We start from the raw sequence: 18,938 nt of genomic DNA, 5'->3' as shown, positions 1-18,938 counted from the left end.
ATTCCTCTCAAGTGGGGACATTATGCGAAGAGCACGATTTATTATTCATTTATTAGGTTCATGACCGAACTGTGAACATTAGGGTTTCGATGCTTTGCTATAGTTACCACGCCTACAAAAGAATTTATACGGCGCAGAAAGGTGCATTAAAATGACCCGAAATAAAATGCTATTCAAAATGTTATTGAAATAGCAAAACGTGCCAAATGCGTTACTATTTACTAAGCACCGTGCTTAGATTACAATCAGTGTCACGGAAATAAAAAAAAGAAAAGTTTTTTAAGTGATCACAAACTTATTGATCTGTCACAGCGAATCTCATGTATTGGCAGGCAATTATAATTTACTTATAATGTTCTAGTCACTCATGTTAAGCGGATGAGTAATGTGAAATAGCCTAAATCGATTTCTTTGCAATGTTCTTGAACCTTACTGACTAAATCGTTTCTCTACAACATAAAACTGCTTCTAAATAAATAGTAGTTTATGTTTGGCTTAGTCCAATTAGTCATATACTCTTGTTTCAAGTTTTTAGCAGTCGTCACAGATTACTTTGTAAAGAGATACAGTACTATTATTTTTTTAACCTACCAAATCGACCGCTAGATGGCGCAAATCACACCTGGAGGCTTCCCCGTGGGGGCAGTGGTAGGTGTAATGAATATAAATATCCTGTAAATAACATTTCTGAAGTAATCTGCTTGGTTGCCGCTTAATATAAGTAGTTATGCATATAAGTTAATATGTATTTGAATCTGAACACATGATTAGACGTATTTCGTGTATGTAATCAATAACACGAAACAACGATTGCTCAATTTGGCGTACGATCGATTTGTTAATTTTCTATCGGCTTCCTAAGGTGTTTATGTAACTTGGTATCTTGTGCGATGTGTGCGAGTAAATGGAGAAGCTCTCAGCGTGTAAAACCAGAGAGAGCAGTGTGTGTGGTGCACAGTGAGGGTGGGGGGGAAGGGGCAGGCATTTGAGGAGAGCTTTTGTCAAGCGTTGCATCCCGGGCGGGCGAGCACGTGTGACAGCGCCCCTGCGAAGCGCCCCGAGCGGCTTACGGACGACAAGATGTCAATCGCGCAAAAGCGAAAGTTATACAGACCCAGCACATCTTGTCAGTGGCTCCGCTGAGTCACTGCATTTTCCTCGTTATCACGAGAAGTTGAAAGATCACAGAAAAGACACTATCTGCTCAGTTTGACATTAGGATCTACCAAGCATCGCCGGTGTATTTTACCTGTTCGGATATTTGCGTTTGGCTTTTTAAAATCTTTTCCTCTTTTAATTCAAGTAGTTATTAGTCATCAGCCTATGGTAGCATGTTGGACGACGCTGGGTTTTTATCCTGTGTTCTGCTGGGATGATGGAAGAGATACAGGCTGATCGAAGTGCATCGGGACAACCGCTAAATGCCACTTTGGTGCCGCTAATGACAGAAACTGAGGGGCTGAACCAAAACGGCGGCGCGTTTCCTCCATCCAGCACCCTGGCTTTTGTGGATGCTGCCGCGTCGCCGGCTGTAGTGGCGGCTGCTGAGGCTTTGCACGCCGGCAGAAGGTGCAGGGAGCATGGGAGTCCCAGGACCGGCCACGGCAGCCGGGAGTGCTCCGGCGAGAGGGATCTGGGAGGCGTCAGCGCACCGTGCGGGATCATGAAGGTTGGTATGGCTAAATTATAACGTGGTGGGGCGAAGCAAAGGAAATAACGATAATTTATAAACTCTTAGAGTGCATCGAAACGGCTACATCTTGACAACCCCCCTTCTTTTCGCAGTAGTGAATGGAGGGGTAACCTTGTAACACTTATGCACGCAGACTGTTATAACAGCATGTTCACATTGAACCGTACAGCCTGCCCACAGCGTTCAAAGTGCGCTTGCAAATGTCAACACATGTGTTCACCAACGTTTTTCTGCCCCTTTTTCCCGGGAAATGAGACATTATTACGCTGTTATCCAGTTCATCATGCAATTAGATGATATCGAGGAGACATTTCCTAGACTAATTTATCGTTTTGTTTTATTTGTTTAGTTTCATTTTAGTAGATTGGATTAATGTAAGTTCAGTGGTGGCAACCTTTTTTTTGGTACATTACCCAGCTTTATCATTCATGTTCTCTATATATTTATATAAGGAAGTCCGTATGTGTACTATATCCCAATGTGCCGCAGAATATCAAGAGCCGGCTTCAGATTCTTGGGTCCAGTTTATGTCTAAATTCCAGCCAAACTCATGATATATCGAGTCTGCAGATTGTAACTGAACATTGATTCACGTGACATGTCTTTTTAACAGTAATAATGTTCAAGCCTTAAAATCCCTTATATATAGATTAAACTTAATTGTACATTTTAAAACAAAGACATAATATCCAGTTTAAAATCAGATTAGTTGTTAGGGGGATAGGTTGAATAACGAGTTTAATAAAACAGTTATTAGCACATCACAGTATTAATATAGCTATTATTAGATATACAGTATACTAAATGATTAATTTATAATGTATTGAATGCAGGGGGCAGAAAATATGTTATTTTGTTCTGTAGAAATACAGTTCCAAATAAACTCCCAGGTCACAGCAAAAACAGCCAGTTGTACACTCATAGGTATGGATCAGCTGTTGGTATGGGAATAATCCCATTCACTGGACAGTTTTGGTTTGCGTCTCGTGTGTGTGATACGACCAGGTTTTAAACTTCAGAAAACAAGTCCTCTGGGCAGGAGAAATTAAGGTATTTGAGTTGAGCAATATTACTGCCTCTGGGATTATGTTAGAAAAACCCAACGCAGCTGTAGGCACATAACAGGAAGTCATAGTAAGTGTGGGCTTTGGGGAACTGTGGCTGTGATAATGGTGAATGGTTGTTCATTTTCTAAGTAACTGAAACTCATTTTGAAACTGAAGTTGCAGTTGGAGGTAAACTTAGCATGAGTGATGACTTCCAGTGCTGAGCCTTTCCTCTTTGCGGATCCCTGCCTCTGCAGTCAGGCAGCCGGACACAGTTCTTGGGACTTCACCTCCCGCACGGCTGTTCACACTTCGGCCACCGCGTTGAGCCTGGCTCTGCGTGGCTGTGAGTCTCCCGACGGTCCGCTGCGTGGAATGACGTCACTACATTGACTAATACATAGTGAAGCGTTAGCGACGGCCGTGGCTAACTGCTCTTGAGTTTAGACAAAGTGAAAAGAATAATGCCTGTATAATAAAGCTCCACGTGCTGAGTTTATTCTAAGTCACTAAAGGAAGAAATATGGCCAAGTGGGCATCATACCAAGCCTAGTTGGCAATTTCAGGCCTGCAGTTCAAGGAACTGACTTCATGTATAGGCAAATTTATGCAAAGTTTCATATGGGTCAGTGATTAATAGGCACTGTATTGGGGACAGTCTAGACCAGTCATACCCCTAACTGAGCAGACTGTGGAAAATGAGGATAAAAAGTGAATTGTCTGTTTCGTTTTATATAATAATAATAATTTATTAATGCCATGTGGAAATTCTGTTTTACCCTATACCCCATCTTTCTCTCCATGAGTTTAGCAGCAAAGGGCAGCTGTCTGCAGTGGCACTTATGGACTGGGGGGTTGGGGGGGTGGTTAAGGTTCTCACATAAGGGCCCTCTGACATGGCTATTCTGCCAAGGCCGGGCTCAAACCAGCAGCCTTTCGATAACAGGGACAGAGGGTTCAGCTACACTGACCAACAATGATTGTATTACAGTTCAGCTTTTAAGTTTTATACTGTTATGATATGTAAAATGCTTCCATGTGTATGTCCAGTAAGTGTCACTGCAGGGGAGAGATGTGGCGAGAGATGTGGCTAGAGGGCTGGTGGGCGGGGCTTAGAGTTATCATGATGGCCGACGTGAGCCGCAGGCTGCTGTTTGAGGAACCACTGGTGACAAAGGACATAGAGAGTGCTCAGCAAAGCCACAGGTTGTCTGGCAGAAACCATAATCCGCAACCACTAGGCTGACCGGGTCATAATGGGACGTTTATTAGCGTTAATCTCCTTTGTTGGTACTGATGAGAGGCATGGCATCTGTGATGAGGGGGTAGCTAGAGAAGGCAGGAGGCTTGCGACTTGTTTCCTAGAGATTCACACTTTATTACTTCATGTTTTCTTGTTCTGTCACTTGAAACGATGTTTGTAATTTGGAGCTTTTAAAGCCCCATCCTTACTTGTGATCTTTGACTTTAGCAGAGATCTGCAGCCTCATCTTTTAGTATCAGACGTGCTGCCTCAGGGGAATCGTTGTGAGTTTTGTTCTGCAGTATTTGTATGTCTGCCATTTACAGATCGTCCCGGCATGGCACAGCATGTGAGAACAGCCGTGCGTGCTGGACCTGGGACGGGACGCATTTAGTAAGTTTGAGAGCTACATATACACGCTTAAAATAGCTTATTGATTGTTGGCGTCTTTTCTGTTCTGCCGGTTGGAAGGCAGGTGGGGCGCTGGGAGTTAACCATCCGCCTTGCAGGGCCAACGCCAGCTGTAGGCCCGTGGTCCCCTTCTCCTGCGTGATTACGTAACGTGATTCCAGAACAGCTGTCGCCATGGACTCCCAGTGACATGGTTCTGTTTGTAATGCAGTGGGGCCATATGTGAGTCTGTTCCGGGGTTCATTCTTTTATTCTTTTTATCGATGATGAAATGCAAGAAAATTCTAGATTTCTAAAAGTTAGCTGTCTTACCACTTCGCCCGGAAGCATCCTTTGAAAGCTACGTCTTCATCTTCGTTGACTCACTGTCAGAGTTTAGTAGGATGCAAACCTCGCTCCCCCCAGTGCCCTGTAGCTGCCCTGTATCAGACCAGAAGCTTTTTACAACTGGAGTTATTCTGTGCCCTTGATGAGGATTACTGGCTAGAAGATGGATGGATGTTCATTTTATGGACAACTTGTGTATACAACTAATATTTGTATGATTTTATGTTTGCAATTTTTGATTATGTAGACGCAGTTTTGCTGGAGTATTAAGCAATTGCCAGCAGAAATGTAATATTTTTTATCCATCCATCCATCCATCTTCATCTTCAAGCAATAATCGACCATTGGCTTGCGCTGGGCCTGTTTCCGGACACTCTGAAAATAATGCTGAGGGCATCCTGGATGGGATGCTAGTCTATTGCAGGGCACATGCTCCTACATGCAGTCATACACTAGGGGCAATTTAGAGTCACCAGTTTAGCAAACCGCATGCAGGAGGAGACCTGCTCAAACGTGCAGGATGCATGCAAGCTATGGAATCATTTCCAGGCTTCAGAACTTTTTTATTCCCTCCAAACAAAATTACAGTCAATCACCGCGGAGTGCTTTCTGACAAGACTGTATGTAAAAATGCACTATGCCAAATTAAACTTGATTGATTGATTTATATTAGACAACAATATTACTGTGATCTAAAGTGGCAAAGCTCTTGTCCTTTACCCATTTTTTGCAAAGCAGGACAGTTTGCCAAGATCTCAGAAGCCTTTACAGTTGACAAGCTCTCTGATAAAACATTACGATTTCTCGCATTTTCCTGATTCCTGTGTACTGGGTCTTGCACTTCCTCACTATGGAGCATTATCCACAAACACTGTCACACATGCACTTAATTTTCCATCAGTTACTGTTATTTGTTGAATATTGTTTATTTAAATCAAAAATTCAGCTTTTACAATTTTCAGAATTCAAGTAATGGACATGTATTTGTAGTATATTAATGTCTGCAATTATTTTAATTATACCATTATCTCATATTTTATAAGCCTAAAGTGTTAAGAATTTCACACTTGGCTATAACTAATTATCTTGTTTGCCCTGTGGTTAATCCAGATACCGTATCTATGTTTTATCTTAATTGCATTCAATGAAACATCTAATTACTAAGACAGTGTATACTCTGATTAAAGCTTTATAAAAATTATTGTACCATTTTGATCTGTTTTTGCTGCCTCAATTATCAGTAGATGATTTACTAATGTTTATATATGAACTCTAGCATCCTCTTGCGAGCTCTGCGATTGGACGCTTCTCGGCCACTTTGGGGCAGTGAATCGTCTGGTCCTGAACCTTACTGGCATTATTTTCCTGGCCATTCTGATGGCATTTTGGCCTAACCCTTCCACCTAACCTCTCACAGATGCACTGCGGCAAGGCCCACCAGAACCTCTGCATCTCTGTGGATCCCTGTCGATTGCTGTTCAGGCCATTAAGCAGCTAATAATCGGTGTAAATGAAATCAAGCGGGCCCGTCAGACCATTTCTCTTAATTGCTTTCAAAAAACAAGGAATCCACCAGATTGCATTTACATTTGGATTTCATTCACCTTATTCAGGGCAGCTGGTGAAACATACTCATCAGCTTATTTGATACTTGACCAATATAAGACCCCATAAGGTTTGGGGGAGGGGCTTGGGGTGCTGGCTGCTGGCTGAGAGCCATCTTTGTGAGAACCACCGTAAGGGTGACAATGCGTAGCGTGATGGCAGGATCAGGAGGTGTAGGATGCAGGCGGAGTGGACCGATAAACAGGGAAGGAGACAATAACGGCTGTTTGTGGCCCAGGCTTCACAGGACTTCCCCAAGCTGGCTTTTAGTGGCTATGAATGAAAACCCGAGCTCGCGTTTGCAGAGGCCTCTGGTCTTGTGTAAGCCGGTGCAGATCTGCTGTGGAATTTATAAGTGCCAGTTTATACATGAGCTGATTGAACTTCGACTGGCTGTGAGCCATAGTGTAGCACTGTTTCACAATGTTAAGACACTGTCATCATCGCTGCTGCTCTTGTGGAATGGGATGGACATGCTTATACAAGAGTAATTAAGGAAGCTCGATGCCACAAGCTTGATGAAGGTTCTTATACTGTCTTTGGCTGTGGCCATTTAATAAATAAATTCATGTCACTGCAATGCATGTTTTTTGAGAGTTTCAGTAGCTGATTATTTTGCATAATGGCAAAGAGCACTGCAAGTTTGTGATGAGTATGTGATGATGAAAGGCGGATGGATGGATGATAGATGGACGGATGGATGGATAGATTATGGCAATCGTGATGCTAAGGGTGGGTGCCGATTCCCTCTCTTGACAGTGTTGTCTGATTAGGTCCTTTCCCACTTTTACCAGTATAATGTAAGACTCACGAACTGAAGAAGTTCATCTATCTACACATAGACTCACATAGAACATTTATTTGACATGGCGTTGTAATAAAAACCTTACTAGGTGGGCAGTAAAATGTTTGGAAAGCATCAGTCCAGAACCCGTCGCTTTCTGGATGTCCCTTGTCTCGTGCCCAGTGCATTGTGGGATTGGCCTCCTGCTCACTATGACTTTTCATTGGATAAGTGGTATGGAAGTTGAAGGGATGAATCAGTTCAGATTCTGAGAGACACATGGTGTCGATTATCAGGATTGCTGGTACTTTAGGGAGTCTTTTCGCTGGATTTTTAGGAATCTTAGTCTCTGAGAACAAGCGTGCTTTATGAAGTGGTTTGTTCAGCACTCATCCATCACTCATCTGCCTTCTGATTTCTGATCTGCCTCTGAAATGTCGCACGCTGAGCCCTAGAGGAAGAAGAAGCTGAAAACATGGCATGAATCTTGCAGTTAGCATTTCGTTCTTTGTGTTTGTGTACAATGTTCCCCACCAAAATATGGATGGATGGATGGATGGATGTATGATTATGTTACACTGCAGCAATATGGACAGCTATTGGGCAGCTACAGCAAAATATAAAATTAAGGAAATAAATTCTGTTCCATGTTAATGCTACAATGCATTTAAACTAAAATAGAATAGAAAATAGAATTGTTTCGTAATATTTTCAAATCTTTGTATTTGTCGGGGCGATTGGTGATAAATCTGTTTCATAGATGTTCTTGGTCCACTGAACGAGATTTGGACATACCCCTCAGGTGGATGGTACCTGGGCAAGACGCTCATTTGACGGGGCGTCTGTGAGGCCTATAAGACCTGTTACTGTTGTAATGCCATCACCTGTCTCCACACCCCCTTCAGTCCCCTCGTTTGTACAGCTGATCGCTAGCTGGTGCAGCATCCTCTTTGTAATCATTATTCCTGCCTCCCTTTTGGCAGCTGACTTATGGCCGCCATTGAACCTGTCTGCTTGAGGGAAGATCTCACGTCTGTGAACCGCTGTGGCTGAACATGATCGATGAAAATGAGTGGACTCTGTCGGCGACTGCGAATAAATACAGCCGGAAGGGTCATTGTTCAGAGCCAGTCCCGTTCAGAGCAGCGAAGTGTTTGACCGTCAGCCTGGGAGGAGTCTCTCTGGAGAGCTAAAGGCGAATCATGGGAAAGAGAGAGTGACGGACACTCTTAAGAGTTCCAAGGAAATCAGTGTAGACAGTGACTTGTAATATTCCATTAATCGTTTTAAGAATTTTTTTTTTTTTCCTTTATTGTTATTCTTAGTGGTGAGAGAGTAACTGACGTTAACACCCTCAAAGCTCAGAAAAAACCCTATGTCCCTAAGATGAGACAGATGAGATAGAACTTCACTGATCCCCCCGGCGGGGGGGGGGGGGGGGGGGGGGGGGGGAATTTGTATTAAGGCACTTTTTTTGTTCCTTTTAATTTACTTTCAGAAGATGAGGTGAGATTTCTCATTTGGATGTTGGTTCTCTGTGAATCATTGCTGAAGTGGTTTCTTCTTGTTCAGAGCTGATGCAATGCAGTCTTTTTGTTTCCACATTGTGGGATATTTTGTGTCACCATTTCTTAAAAAGTCGAAAATTTTTCGAAAATCGTCATTCATTTTAAGTAAAAATATTTCTGATGAGTGTAATATTAATAATGCGTTTGTTGTATTGTTTGCAATGTGTTTGCTAAGGATCTGCATGGTGCCACTCAGGATCTTGTCAATGACAGTAGATTCAGTACCTGTGGTGTCCCAGCCTGAAGCAGTCTGGGCTTGAAAGTTAAAATATTTGGAAACGTAAGGGTGCGCGTGCTGACGGGCTCACTGATGCTGCGTAAGGGTGCGCGCGCTGACGGGCTCACTGATGGTGCGTGAGGGTGCGCGTGCTGACGGGCTCACTGATGGTGCGTGAGGGTGCGCGTGCTGACGGGCTCACTGATGGTGGGTGAGGGTGCGCGTGCTGACGGGCTCACTGATGGTGCGTGAGGGTGCGCGTGCTGACGGGCTCACTGATGGTGCGTGAGGGTGCGCGTGCTGACGGGCTCACTGATGGTGCGTAAGGGTGCGCGTGCTGAAGGGCTCACTGATGGTGCCATGGCTCGGCTTGGCAGACCTGCTGGATCTCCGACGAGGGCTCAGAGTGTATGCTAGGCAGCCGGTCACCAGCGTACCAGTGGGGCATGTCCAACATTTTTAATGGTGGGGTGGGGGGGGGACTCCAGATGGGGATGGAGGACCCTGTGACATTTCTGCTCAAGGTTTTCAAGTGCCGCCATGGAAATGGCACCCGCCAGCCAAGCCGCATCCATTCGTAAATCCATCCATCTTCTATACCACACTTATCCAGGGTCAGCGGGGGCTGCTGGAGCTCATCCCAGGAAGCACAAGGCGTGACGCAGGTCGATGGGATGCCAGCCCGTTGTGAAAAATGTATTCTGGTACACCTGAGTACCCGTAGGTGAAGTACTACGGCAGCATGAAGATTAACAGTCCAAGTGAATCCGGAGCGTGCTTCCTATCCAGAAAGGAACCAGGCAGCGGGCCCAGCAGGAACCTTTCATTTGTGTGGATTTTCTATGGTTTCCACAGAAACAGTAAAACTGAAACTCATGAACAACCGCAGAACAGAGGCTGGTAAATGATATGACTAACCGGACTGCTGTTGATAGCATTGTGATAAGAGCTTCTGCTTTTTATTGTGAAGACAGATATTTGAGTGGCACACAGGAACTTTAAACAGCTACAGAGGTTCACAGATTTGTGCCGTCTGCATGACTAATACTGTGCAATAGTGCCTGTTTGATATTCCATTATATGGGTAGATCATAAAACAATATTGTTTTCCTTTTGTCTTGATTTTTACTGATTTGACCAGATTTAGCATGAGTTTGACAGTGTCTTGCGTCCTTCGTGTTCAGTAATCCGTTACATCTGTATGGGACCAAAGTATCACGGCAAGCAAACATCCGTCACTTTCATATTCACAGATCCCGATGCATTTTTACTTTTGCTGCATTTGCGTGTAAAATAACAATTTCAGAATCAGGATCAGGTTTATTTGGCCAAGTATCTTCACCTAAACCGGGAATTTGTCTCCTGTTGTCAGTGCTAACATACTGTACATATGGTAGATGTTCAATTTGTCTTTGTACAGTATAGCACTGGTATAAGAATCTAAACTGGTGAGTGATCCTGTAGTTATATGTTTTGTTGCTTTGTTTTGTTTGTTACTATGTTATATTCATTCGTTTTCAAAGTGAAAGACACAAATGGTGATAACGTAAGGAATATCCCATGTCCAGATTTGACCCCTCAAACCCCCTGACTTTCCAGCCATCCAATTTAGAGCCCAATCAGTGGTCACATTGTCGGTGGAGAGTTCTGGAAATTATATATCTCAGGTGTGCGACATGTAGAGCCGGGGTGCTGTAGGGGAAACCCCCAAAGTGTATCACGCATGAGTGATGATGTGGGGAAACCCCATAGGGGATCACGCTTGAGCGATGACAAGGAAAACCCCCAGCTCCCCCACATATGCAAACCAAGCAATGGAACGGGAGTTAGGTCTTCAGTTCTGGAAAATGCCACCATGTGCAGTTAAGGGGGGCATTTATTTGCTTGGATTAAATGTCAGCAGGCAAGCCACCAGGGTAACTTTCAGAGTGTACCTCACCCTTGGTACAGGCCGAAGCGGGACCCCTTGTCCAGCTAAATGGGCGTGTGGCTCATCACCAATGGAAACGCAGAGCCAGGTCTGTGCCTGCTTACTCAGCTCCGACTCTCTCCTGTTGTCAACATTTTATGTCCTTTTCTTTCATCAGACCTTTATTTAAAGCCTGACTATCCAGTATCTTGTCTCATACTTTTGATTTTTGTTTATGTTCCTCATTAAAAAAAAAAACCCAAAATATGCACTGAAATGCAAATCTCGCTGCAGATGGGGTTGAGATGCTGAACCCGTCGCAGTTTCAGCTCAGTGGCCTGTTTGTTATGTCTGAATGTGTCCCTCTTTTTGCACTTCTTTTACATCTGGGTATCAAACACTGGGTGACAAAGGAACCATCTCTGCTTGTCAAACTTTCCTTTCCTCTCAGCTGCAAAAAAAGAAAAACAAAAAACAGTGTTTGCTGGATTTCCATGACAATCCCTCCTGACGACTTCCCAGTCTATTAATTAGGATTTGGATGCAGTGGAAAAACAAAATATTTCCACTGTAATCTCAAATGGTGGAAAGATGTAGTGTCCTTATGAGAGAAGTTTCGTGTGTAAATAAATTGCTATATAAATAAATGAATATATTTGTTAGTTACCCACATTCTTATTTGCAGCAGTCCTAGTTTATGGTGAGGGGTTTATGTTTTTATTATCATGTGTCGTACTGTGATTGGCTGCTGCATTGTCATGAGCTCACTGAGACAGATGCATTGTGAAGATATTGCATCATAAGAAAGGAGAGGTTTCAGCAGATTCAGGTCTGTTGGTGTTTTTGGACACTCACTGCATTAGCATTGTCTTTGCACTGACACTCACTGCATTAGCGTTGTCTTTGCACTGACACTGCACTGTAACTAACTGTGTGATTGAGACTTGTCCGGTGGGGCAGTGACCCCGGGTTGGTAATGTCATGCCCGTCTCCATGTGTCGACATGTCCACAGTGCCGACGCGCTACCAGGCCCTCCACAGCTGCCATATTAGTGCCCGTGCCCCCCGGGCATGGCTCTCATGACGAGAGCCCGCACAGGGCGTCTTTCACATTTCAGTGGAGCGAGAGACTTCCTCAGAGACACTGGCCCACACTGCCTGCCTCAGTACTGCTAACTGACTTACTGTGCATAATGGCCCTTGGGTTTGGGATTAATCTAATGTGGGGATCGGGCTGCTCGTGTTACCAGGCAGAGGACAGCAGAGACCACACAGAACGGCCTGTTATCCCTCATGCTTTCTCCCGATGGAGAGTATCAATCCCCAGACTGTGTTCAGTTTAGTAATGCCTATCATCCTATTGTGGAGTCACCTGCCGTATCTGTACTATAGATATGATCATGTGATTGGGCTTTGTTAAGAATTTTTTTCAATTTTTACAAAGTATTATTATTATTATTATTATCATCAGATTATTAAATCTGATTTGATCTCAGAAAATCCGTTTGGTTGGTGCACCAAACAAAGTAAAATGCTGCAATGATGTTGGATTTTTGTAGGGCCTTGTCAGAAATGAAGTCATTAAATTACTTGCTAAATACTCAGGATAAAGCACTGAGCCTGTCTCTATATACTCAGTATACTGTCAGTATACTGCAGCCCCCACATGAGATCTGTGTTCCAGAGTGTGTGAGCACGCTGATTGTGGTCTGAGCCTGTGGTGCGAATACAGAGAAGACAAGAAGGTATGGAAGCTGAGAAGCTGACTAGCTGGACCATCTGTTAAGGTCACATCAGATACAGTAAATGCCACTATCTTACGTGGACACAGGGCCTTCTGGGTATTTTTTTTTTTACCAAAGAAAGGCTTCATGGGGCAGCATGTGGTTTTACACTTTAAATCAATGGATTTCTGATTGCTGCCCGGAGGGAAAAAAGAATTATATTTTTTAGAAAAAATGCCTTACCTTAATTACTATTGTAAATGTGCATCTTCTTTGTGAAAACTTGTAACAGGAGAAAAGAACAGCATGTAGGATTTATAGTGAGTGTGTTGTTCTAGGGCAGGGATGACCAATCTTACCCGCAAAGGGCCGCTGTGTATGCAGGTTTTTGGGATAACCTTTAGGTCAGCTGTTCAAACCCAGGTGTGAGGACTCCTCAGCCAATCAGTCCTCTAATTAATGACTTGATTAGGGAGTTGCAGTGAAAACCGGCATACACACCAGCACTTTGCGGATAAGATTGGCCACCCCTGTTCTAGGGCCTTGTGCTCTGTGCTGGGGGGCCAGGCTCCTGGCCCCCATGCAACGCTGACCACATGAGCGGTTAGAGCAGTGTTTCAGTACTGCTGGCTCGAAGTACCATTTTAGTGGGTGCGAGTTTTTAGTTAAAAAACATATATATATATATATATATATATATATATATATATATATATATATACAGTATATCTCACAATGCCCCCACCCCTAGGGACCTTAAAAGGGTGTATAGAAAGTTCCTTTGGAAGTGTCATGCTGGGCTTGAGGGCTGTACTGGTGCTTCCCTCACCAGCATAATCATTAAAGTGCGACTGTCTGAGCGTGTGCAGTGGGCGCCATGTGGCGGTGGCCCAGCTGTACGGGTCCACATGGTGCCTTGTACTGCACCACTGCATAGTGACAGATCCATTATTGTCCTCTAATGTGTCATTATACTCATCTGTTCTGTTTTACTAAACTGAAATTGTTGAAAAGTTGAAAGACTTTAGCAATGGCTATGCCATGTTATATTTTTCTGATTTTGTGCCATCAACAACAACAACAATGACAGTAGTGGGTAGCACTCCCCGCCCTGCAAACTGATGTGATGTATTCTCCACCACTGTGTTAGATGAATGTGTGTAATATGGCGTGCGTGTGTCTATTAGTTTATGTCGTAGTGCTAATTCTTGGTGTATGATGTTGGCAACCCGATTGTGTCTGTGTGTGTAGGCTATCTGTGTCAGTAGTTTGCACCCAGAGGTGATGTGCTGTATCGTCTCTTGTTAATTATGACAGTATCTACAGGTTGTGCCTTTGAGTATGTATTTTATGTAGTTTCTGGTGTTAATGACTTGGTCTTGAATAGCTAACATGAATCCTTCAGTCTCACTGAACAGATCCCTGTGAGTAAGCCAGCTGCCTGATGCACCTTTATCGACACGAGGCTGCCTGATTTCACTGGAGTGTCTCCCATTGAGTTCTTTCTGGGTTCATTCTATCTTTTTGAGGTGTGGGGTTGTAATATATTGTTTTTTTGTGCGTGTTGTGTAAGTTAAGTGCTGCATAGTTGGCATCTGCATGGACTATAGCATTGTGTAGTGCTGATGTGCTTTGTGTTGTGTGGAAGAAGCTTCTCAGTGTGTTTATCTGTGTATTGTGGAGGTTTGGCATGTCAGTGAGGCCCCTTCTACCTTCTGCCTGTGGGAGGGTGAGCCTCTCAGTGGCTGATTTGGGGTGATGATGTTTATGTGTCGTGTTTTCCTTTGGAGCTGTTGTACCTCTATGGATGTCCAATGTATTACTCCAAAGGAATATGTGAGTACTGGTATTGCATTTGTGTTGATGGCTTTGACTGTATAACATGCGTGTTGATGTGTTTATAGTATTTCTGTAAGTCGAGTATTTTTGTGTTAGTGTGCATTTAATGTGTTTATGCTCAGTAAGTTTGGCCTTTTGGAATCCCAGGTACTTGTAGAGCTCATTCTCTATGTTCCATCAATTTGGTCACCAGTTTGCAGAATGAAACCTCCTTCTCCCAGGGTTCCTTCTTCTACATGGAGTGTTTTACATTTGTCCAGGCCAAACTCCATGTTTATACCTTGTGAAATGTTTTCTGTTATATGGAGCAGTGTAAGTGTAAGTGTATGTTGGTTCCGGCAGATATTTTCAGGTCATCCATGTAGAATAAATGTGAGAGGGTGCTGGTTTATGATTTTATGTCTATAGTGTGTACAGCTGAGTCTGTTTGATAGTGAGTTAAGAGCCAGACAAAACCAGAGAGGGCTGAGCGCATCTCCCTGAAAGATGCCTCTTCTGATGTAGACTGTATTTGTTTGCATTGTTGTGTTGTTGATTTGAAGATATAACGTTGTTCTCCAGTGTCCCATCAGTGTCTGCAATTGTATGAGTGGGAGCTTTATCCTGTATATGTATAATGCCTGTATCAGCCATGTGTGTGAGACACTGCCAAAAGTGTTTCTATAATCAATGTAGACTGCATGTAGAAGTCTCCGCTTTCTGTGTGACTGCCTGCCTGAGCACCACAGAATCAATCAGTTGTTTCTTACAGCCCATGTGTTTCCTCCGACCTGCCTTTTGTTGTTCTATGAGTATCTTGTCTGTGATATGAGTTTATTTTTTTTACTTACATTTGCCATAAGTATCTTGTACAGTGTTGAAAGGCATGTTGTGGGTCTGTGATATATTTGTTTTTCGGTTTCATGAATGTGACGCCCTCTGTTAAGAACTGCGGTATGTCTGTGGGTTATGCATGATGTGTGCATTTCTTGTACCAGAAGTTGTGTATTTCATCTACACCTGGTGCTTTCCAGCTGTGTTTGTTTATTATTTGTGTCAGATCTGCAGTCGTTATCTGTTCAAAAGGCATCAGCGTAATGCTGTTTGTTATTTGCTCTTCTTCCTTGACCCATGAGGCATTGCTATTGTGCTCGACTGCATTGGACCAGAGGGGAGACCAGTATTGTGTGAGGCTGTCCATTGTAGGTGTGCCATTGTTTTCTGTTGGTGTTTTGTTTAGTGTATCTTTGTAGAAGTGTTTTTCATTGTTTTGGAATTGTATGTCCTGTCTTTTTTGTAGATTGCTTCGCTTGTATGGTCTTACTGTAGTCTTTGTGATTTCACTGCCAGTTTCTGTTTAAGTGTGTATACAGTATGTGTCTGTGTGTTCATTGTGATGTTCTTGTTGTGTGTGTCTTTATTCTTTCGAATATCTGTCTCAGGTGTCTGTGTCGTTTTTTTTGATGTGTAGTTCTACTTGTATTGCGTTAGCCGACCTTGGTAACTTGTTTCAGTATTAGTGGTCTTTGGGTCGGGTCAGTTCTTACGTATTTTGTGAGTGTTCTAAAGAAGTTATGTATTAGTGTCTGTATTATTGTGGGGACTGAGGTATGTTGTGTCTACACTGGTGCCTCATCAGATTCTTCTGTTGTTGCAGTAGTTGCTGTCGGTTTCTGAGGTGTCATGCCTCCGGTCCACGGACTGTGGTTCTGTGCGATGTGGATGTGTGCCGATCCCACCGTCATCCTGTCTTTCTTTGTGTAATTCGGCTGCAACCTGGTGTTTGGTTCCTTCCAGCGTTGTCCGTGGAAAAAGGTTCTTCATAATTATTGTACGTCGTTGATCTGCAATTCTTTGTTCTGTGATCTTAATATTCAAATATTCCTGTATTGATGTTGTGTGCAATTTTTGCCTGTTTTCTGTTTTGTCTGTTTCTAGTTGTGCTACAGTAATATAGGTACACATGATGAAAGTATGATAGGTACACAGGGGGTAGGTGTTGATAAGCCCCTGAAACATCCTCAGATGGTTTGGTCTGATGTCTTGACCCACTGCTATGGCCATTACAATAGCCATACTTGGGTCGGTGCTGGTTTTGCCCCCATTGCCCAAGGGAGACTGCAGTCCATTTTTCACCTGTATACCTCTGCCTAATCTACAGACATGGACCTTTTAATCCTGGGTGACGTCCGAGCCAGTATGATTTTCACTTTGCTTTATAACCATGTTTTTATCCTTCTGCCAAGTACAGATTTCAACGTTCTATAGGGGTTCATCAAGGTAGCTAGATCATGGAGCACTCTAGGGTCATTTAATTACTTCTAGAGCTATTAAGTGTCAAGTCTGGCTGCTGGACTGAACACTCCTTGAAGTTCACCCACCTGTACAATGAGGACTTATTATTATTGTTGTTGTTGTTGTTGTTGTTGTCGTTGTTGTTGTTGTTGTTGTCATTGTTGTGTGTGATTTAGTTTCTTTGCCTGTGATCATAAGATCACTGGTTCAAGCCTCAGCTAAACAGGCCCATCCGTGTGGACCCTTGAGCTGTGCACTTAACCCCCAGCTCCAGGGGTGCTTCCCATTGGCTGGCCCTATGCTGAGACCCCAAGCTATGGAGAGCAAGATAGGGTAGGTGCAGAGAAGCATTCCAGTGTACCAGTACTTGTACTTGTGCAAATGGCTAATAAAGGTTTTTTTTCATCACTTTTTATTATTATTAAGGATTTTCGCAGCAGCAGAATCTGTCTGGTGACTGTGCCTCCTCATATTTAGCTCGTGCTCTGCTGTCCGACGGGAGCGTAAAGTTATAAAGCAATGGGTGTTTGTCTTCTTGTGTGGGTGCAGGGTGTCAGCTCTCATCTGAGTGAAGAGGTGGGCCCCGCTGGACAGGAACTCCTTGCCCAGATTTGTGTTGACAGCTCGCTGTTGTCTGTCCTTTTGATTGTTTTGATTTGTTTTTTCCAGACTTGGCTACCTGGAATACTGCTATATGGCAGATTTCACACAGAGGTTCAGTTTTGTCTGAAGATGCAGCACAGAGGCTCTTCTGGTTGCACTGTAGCCTCGTGCTACAGGTGTTTGGCACATTTCTTCACTGGATGATAAGAGGTCTGCAGCAAGTAGTAAATAAAAGAAATAAAGACGAGTTAGGAAGGAAGTCCCACAGCAAGTAGGCGATATTAAAAGGGGGAAACAGGTCAGAGCAGTTATTCTTTTGCAAAAAAAATAAGTACATCCAGTGCAAGTCATTGCAACTTCTTTATATTGCAATTAGGGCTGTCATGCGATTTTAAAAAGTAGTCTAATTAATTACAGACTGTCATTAATTAATCTAAATTAATCGCATTTATCAATATTTAACTTGAGAAGCATATTCAAATATTTCAATTCAAATGGATTTTGGAAGATGAGTGAATCAATGATTGGCATTATAGACTTTAAGCACAAACAACTTTTTTCTTACAGTACATACTGGTTGCTCACTGACCTCCAAGTTCACTAGTAAGTGCATTGCATTGAGGTATTATTTCAGGCTTGAACTACTCCGATTCTATGAAATTCTTTACTGTCGAAACTGCACAGACCATTTTTTAAATTGTATTTTCATTGACTGGGCCAAGCAACATTTTTGCATCTACTTTCATATTTACAATGCTACCATGAACAGCTGTATTCAGATTGTGAAGGGGAATCATAGAGCTGGATTAATCTGCATAATTTTTTATGTGTTTTTTTAAATGAATAATTAATCAATTGAAATTAACATGTTATTTTGACAACCCTAATTGCTATATGTCAGCATGCTTTGATATCTTTGCCTGACGTAAATACAGTTTACTACCATGAGTACTACTCCTACTAGTAGTAGTAGTATTACTGACAACAACATTGCTGACAACAACAATAATAATAGTAAAAATAATAATAATTTTGAATAAATTCTGCAGAATCCACTGAATAACTAGAGTATAATCCAGGAGCCAGGGACCCAAAGAAAGAATATTACACAACGTCCTCAGACTCAGATTCTCTCTGCCATCCTTGTGGAGAGTCATGCAGGTACGAGATGCCACTTTCTTGGCATGTATGTCTGCTGGAGGTCTCCATCTCAAGACCCCCATGCCACTGTAGTACCTGAGTAACACGTAGATGGCCAGTGCACACACAGAAGCAAGACTGTTTCATTTGTAGTGGTCCAGCCAAAACCCCAAATTGCCAGGAAAAGGAGAAGTGAAACAACTAATGTTTGGCTTCTTTAGGGAGATCAATGGGCCCTTTTCTAACAGAATGACTTGTAAACATATGACTGATTAGCCTGTAGACTTTGTGTCAGACTGTAGCTTGAAAGGGTGGATTACTCCAAGACATGCTTAGGGACAGGTCTTCACGCGGAGGTGACAATGAGGCTGCCTGTCTAGCTGAGAGCCGCACGCAGAAACACATGCTGTTTTACGTCGCTATGGCGAGCAGGAAGGGGGCTGGCTGGGGCCTTGTTTTGCTAGCAATGGCCAGAGTGTTAGTTCACCTAACGTAGAGCTGTCCAGGGGGGTATTCCAGAAAGCAGGTTATGTGACATACCCGGGTAAGTTTAAG

The 18,938-nt window shown here is 43.2% G+C and overlaps 1 protein-coding gene across 1 annotated transcript in view; it reads left to right on the top strand.

The window, feature by feature from the left end:
• Window positions 1-1,023: 1,023 nt before the first annotated feature.
• LOC111842564 (inactive phospholipase C-like protein 2) overlaps window positions 1,024-18,938 on the top strand; it is a 72,523-nt gene continuing 54,608 nt past the window's right edge. The window contains exon 1 of the mRNA XM_023809294.1: window positions 1,024-1,669. Within this exon, the coding sequence (XP_023665062.1) occupies window positions 1,373-1,669 (297 nt within the window). The 5' untranslated portion in view covers window positions 1,024-1,372. The remainder of the gene's footprint in view (window positions 1,670-18,938) is intronic.

This window comes from Paramormyrops kingsleyae, chromosome 5, assembly GCF_048594095.1.
Source record: "Paramormyrops kingsleyae isolate MSU_618 chromosome 5, PKINGS_0.4, whole genome shotgun sequence".
NCBI classification, from domain to species: domain Eukaryota; kingdom Metazoa; phylum Chordata; class Actinopteri; order Osteoglossiformes; family Mormyridae; genus Paramormyrops; species Paramormyrops kingsleyae.
This window is presented reverse-complemented; position numbering and strand designations above follow the sequence as displayed.